This window comes from Lolium perenne, chromosome 4, assembly GCF_019359855.2.
Source record: "Lolium perenne isolate Kyuss_39 chromosome 4, Kyuss_2.0, whole genome shotgun sequence".
Taxonomy (NCBI): domain Eukaryota; kingdom Viridiplantae; phylum Streptophyta; class Magnoliopsida; order Poales; family Poaceae; genus Lolium; species Lolium perenne.
Genome location: NC_067247.2, coordinates 160740893 through 160746043, shown reverse-complemented (window position 1 = coordinate 160746043; position 5151 = coordinate 160740893). Strand labels below are relative to the sequence as shown.

General features: G+C 45.1%; 1 protein-coding gene across 1 annotated transcript; it reads left to right on the top strand.

Moving 5' to 3' along the window:
• Positions 1–525: 525 nt before the first annotated feature.
• LOC127294332 (uncharacterized) lies at positions 526–2104 on the top strand. The gene is made up of 2 exons (XM_051324131.2): positions 526–872; positions 1140–2104. Exons 1-2 carry the CDS (start codon positions 723–725, stop codon positions 1791–1793), a joined length of 804 nt encoding a protein of 267 aa, XP_051180091.1. The 5' UTR covers positions 526–722; the 3' UTR covers positions 1794–2104.
• Positions 2105–5151: the final 3047 nt, after the last annotated feature.

Sequence of the window (5151 nt, the reverse complement as noted above, 5' to 3'; positions counted from 1 at the left end):
AACGGTGCCTCGCCGCCGGGGACGTCGACGACGTCGCCGACGACGCCCACAGGGGCTAGGCGGCGCACCGGCGGCCACCGCGCCGCCGACCAAACCCTAGAGGGTTTTTAATTTATGTTTAAATTTTAGTTTAAATTTAAAAGCCCATATAGGGGCTTCTTTTGTTAGTTCTATTTGCCCAAAATAGGGCTATGTACAAATTTGCCCAAAATAGGGCATATGTTTAATATAATTTCGTTTAAATTCGTACTTTTGTTTGTTTTCCTGTTTGTAAGTTTTTTGCGCTGCGTCCGCGCGTTGGGCGCAGCGCGCGACCCAAACGGACACGCGGACGCGGGCCGCTGTCCGGGTGTCCGCTTGGCCACCCAAACGGCCCAAAACGGACGGCCCAGCGGTCCGTTTGAGTCAGCCGGTTGGAGATGCCCTTACGGAAGCACGTTCTGCTTGTGTGCCAAGAATGGAAGCTTGGGAAGAAAGTATGACATTCTCTGCTGGTTCTGGTTGGCCCATCCGCAGAAAGAACCTGGCTCAGGTGAAGATGGGCTGCGGGTACTTGCGAAGAACTATCGTCTCCGCCGCAGCACGTGGCTGCTCAAGCTCTCTATAAGTACGTGTAGTCGGTCATCTTCTATCTTCAACCCGACCAAACACAAGCCACCAATTCAGATTTCAGACGCACAAGGTATTCTAGCAAAAAGAATTCAGACGTGCAAGTGAGGGAGATGGCGAATCTGTTCCTGAACCAGGCGAAGCAGTATGCGGCGACCCGGCCGGCCTACCCGACGGAGCTCTTCGAGTTCATCGCCTCCAAGACGCCCCGTCATGACCTGGCGTGGGACGTCGGCACCGGCAGCGGTCAGGCCGCAGCCTCGGTGAGCTTTCCCCTCCCTCTATTCTTCTCGAGTTTCCTTTGCAGGATTGCGTCTTCTTTCAGTACTAATCCATGTCCATCTCCATTCTCCAGCAAATTACAAAAGTGATCTTGCACCTTTTTATCCGAATGTCACTTTCCCTTGATCCTTTCTCCGCCTCTGGCTTCGTTTCAGCCATTCAATCAGCATCACCATTGTAGACTTTGTGCAGCATTAATTTAGTAGTAGCATCAACTGACTTGTCCTGGTCTCGTCGCCGGCCTGCAGCTAGCGAAGCTGTACAAGAACGTGGTGGGCACGGACACGAGCGCGCAGCAGCTCTCCTACGCGCCGCGCCTCCCCAACACTCGCTACGTCCACACCCCGCCGGACCTGCCCCTGGAGCGCCTCCACGCGGACGTCGCGCCGCCGGGCTCCGTCGACGTCGTCACCGTCGCGCAGGCCTTCCACTGGCTCGACCTGCCGCGCTTCTACGCGCAGGCCCGCTCCGTCCTGCGCCCGGCGCCGCACGGGGTCCTCGCCGCCTGGTGCTACACCGAGCCCCGCGTCGGCGCCGCCGTCGACGCCGTCTTCTGGCGCCTCTACACCGCATCGCAGCCGCACTGGGCGCCCAACCGCAAGATGGTCGACGACGAATACCGCAGCGTCGACTTCCCGTTCGACCCCGTCGAGGGGGAGGCGCACACGGGGCCGTTCGAGTTCTCCACCGAGCGCCGCATGGACCTCGGCGACTACCTCACCTACATCACTTCCTGGTCCGCGTACCAGACGGCCAAGGAGAAGGGCGTCGAGATGCTCGACGAGGAGACTGTCAAGGATTTCGCGGCGGCGTGGGGCGGCGACCGCGACGAGGTCAAGACAGTCAGGTACCCCATCTACCTTAGGATCGGCAAGGTGAGGCCTGCAGAATCAGATGCGTGATCGATGCAAAACGATGATGCAACTGCAAGACGTATTGATGCCGATCGAGAAGCCTATGCAACTGGGACCATTTTACTTGCATTCCAGAAAGAGAAATTTACCAATTGAGAATAAACTAGTAATCAGCCCGTGCCCGCCTAGTTATTATGAGGATCATATGATCATTAATAATAAAAAAACCATGTAAATTCATGGTTCTGGAATATCCAACGCTGGGAAATTGCAAGTTATTCAACACAACGAATGGGAAAGCACAATTGTTGCATGTATCTATGAGCTCCATCGCTGATGAAGAGGAATGCCTTTTTTTTTTCCTTCGTGTTGCTCAATAGATCATTGCTGATTCGATCTATTTTTCACCGTCACATTGGGAAGATGAATATTCGTGACTTAACGTTAAAAATATGTGAACTCGATCCATATGGACACATATGGTATACCAGACATAATTTGTTATCTTTGACAAAATTCGGAAGCATGTTATCTCAACCATCAACAATATTGTAAACATATAATGCCTATGTACTTTCTTTGAACTCGTGCCTATGTACTTTATTTTCAACTCGTGCCTATGTACTTTTTTTTAACTCGTGCCTATGTACTTTTTTTGTAGAGAGGAAAAATATTGACGAAGTAAGCCAACATTGATCCTGAGATTTCGCGGCCTGGGAGAAAACTAGAACCCAAGGCCCCATAATATAACAAACCCGAACTCAGTGTCAAGTGTCAAACATGGGCTACCGAACTCACAAATCCCAAATCCCAACAATAAATCCCTAAGGCCATGGTCAAGGAGCTGCTATATGCCGACCGGGTCGACACGTACGGGGTGCCGCACACCCCTAGACCCAGCGGCTGTTAACTGGGCCGCGGCCAACCCATCAGGTAAACCTCTACCTTTTCTTTTCCGTTCTTGCTTTTTCTGTTTATTGTTCTATTTAGCATTTTTTTAGTTTCTCTTTTATGTTTTCAAATTTCATTTAAAATTTTATGTCTATTTATTTTAAAATGTTCGATTTTAAGTTTGTTCAGAATTTGAAAATCGTTCGAAAATACAAAATTCGTTCAAATTTCCAATCGTTCAGAATTCAAAATTATGTTCAAATTTTGAAATTCGTTCAAATTTGGAAATTCGTTCGAAATTAAAATTTTGCTTACATTTTGAAATTCGTTCAAATTTCGAACATGAACATTTTTTAGTTTAAACATTGTTTTAAACTTGAAAATTTTTGAATTTTCGAAAAAATATAAAAGAAAAATAAAACGAGAAAACAAAAAGGAAACGCCGAAAATGAAAACATAAAATAATTGAAAAGAAGAAAGAAAACAAAAAAGAAAAGAAAAAGAGAGAAAAAAGGAAAAAATGTATGTCTAACCGGGCCAGCCCACACCACGCGCAGGGTTGTACGGCGCGATGCAGGTGCCGACCTGGTCGGCATATATGAACCGCGCCATGGTCAGACCACCACTTTTTTCGCCAAAACAAGTGCAATTTACGGATACTGATAATTTCCGTTGGTTGGTCATTTTGGGAGGCCCAAACCAAACAGATTCTTTTTTTTCATTTTCTTTCATTCTTCCTTCCGTTTGTTTTTTGGGTTTCGCCTTTTCTTTTATTTTTTCCTTCTCTCTACTTGTTTTTTTACTTTATGTTTCTATTTTTCAATATACGAAATTTATATTTTAATTTTATGTGTTTCCTCTTCAACAAATACATATTTTTTTGAAATACTAGTCTTTCCTTCATAAATATTTTTTCTTCATTTTAACTTCGTGTTTCCTTTTTTATTTCAACGCTTTAATATACATGAACACTTTCTTTGATATATATGAACCAAGTATTTGATTTATATGAATATGAGTATCATATTTATGTATAATAATATTATTTTTGAACTACAAAAAAACTAATTTTAATGTAAATGATCATTACTACAAAATATACCAAGAGCATATTTTGAAACTAGTGGTACTGACATGACTTTAATTTGGGCAAGGCCCAGTAAGCAGTAGGCTGTGTCCAATCCAGAGGCGTCTAACTGGACGTTCTGCTGAATCCATCAAATGAAAAAAAAAAAGACGTAGGAACCGCTGAAGAGTCTCTTTTTTCCATCCCTAGTTGCAACATGCTGAGAACCAAGTGCTACTTTTTTGGTGGTCAGAGACTGTGGAATATGTTGAGCCAGCACACCTGGGTTAGCATGTTCGAGTCACAGCTAACGCGTGCTCGAGCGAAACGAGGTGTTATCCGTATGAAAAATCGTTCGAAGAGGTTTCATGTATCTAACTATCTAAGACTACTCATAGTGGGAGTAACATAAATAGTAACATCACACATTTTAAGACATTTTGGTGATATATCATGATAATAAATGATGAAAGTATCTAACAATATTTACCCGACGAAAAAACCATTCATCCATTTGGTCAAAGTACTCGGTGAAAATGGAAAACGAAAGGGAGAGCAAATTAACGTACATCCACTTCTAACTTGTGAGGGCAGGGAATAGCCGGTCCATGATTTTCGCTCTAGCCAAATTAGTCACATCAGTTTTTGCCTCCTTGTGCAAAAAATCTCGTTCTCGCGCGAGGTGCCAGAGTAGGCATCGATGGAAAACCAATCCTGCAAACCAGGCTTAGTAGTAACGTCTTTTTTAAATCTCTTTTCATTCTTTTTCCGTTGAGTGATCATCTTCACAGCTTAGAGTTCTTTTTCACTTCTTTTTTCCTTAACCCCCAGTACTCAACCTGGTTTGTAAATTCTACCTCAACCCCCTGTAACTCTTCTGGCTGTTATGACGTAGAGACAACTCTACATCAATATATAGAAATATATATTCCTCCAAAAAAAAAAACAGCTTAGAGTAAGTTCTGAAGTCTTACGAACCGGTACGGGGCTAAAGAGAGACGATTGGCATCGGCTTGTAAAGCCCATCTAGTGTCGCATCCCCATCGCCTGTGAGGCTGTGACGCCATCGGCTCGCTCCGTTTTTTAGTGATTTTAGGGTTTTTAGAGTGGTGGTGGACCACGACATCTTATTAACGGGAGGGTTTTCGTTCTTTTATTTTTGAGGGAGGAGGGTTTTCGTTCTTTGTTTAGCTTGTTTAAAAAAATCGAAATGGTGAAGTAATGGATACACCCTGAAGTTAGAATAAGGTCCTCACATCCAATTTTTGCTTCTGGAGTAGTGTGCATGGGCGGACGCAGTGGGGTCGGGGGCCGTGGCCCACCCAGAAATTCTGCCAGCCCAAACTTATACCCCATGGGTAAAATAAAGAAAGGCCCGATTAGCCCGGACCGGAGCCCATCCTGAAGGAATCGAGGTTAGGACGCGTTGCACTCGGCACCCGCGATTCC

Bases quoted from the DNA above. Each gene is read 5' to 3' on its own strand.
- LOC127294332 (XM_051324131.2), top strand. From the start codon at position 723: ATGGCGAATCTGTTCCTGAACCAGGCGAAGCAGTATGCGGCGACCCGG. The intron at 873-1,139 runs GTGAGCTTTCCC...GCCGGCCTGCAG, and splicing joins GCGGTCAGGCCGCAGCCTCG to CTAGCGAAGCTGTACAAGAA.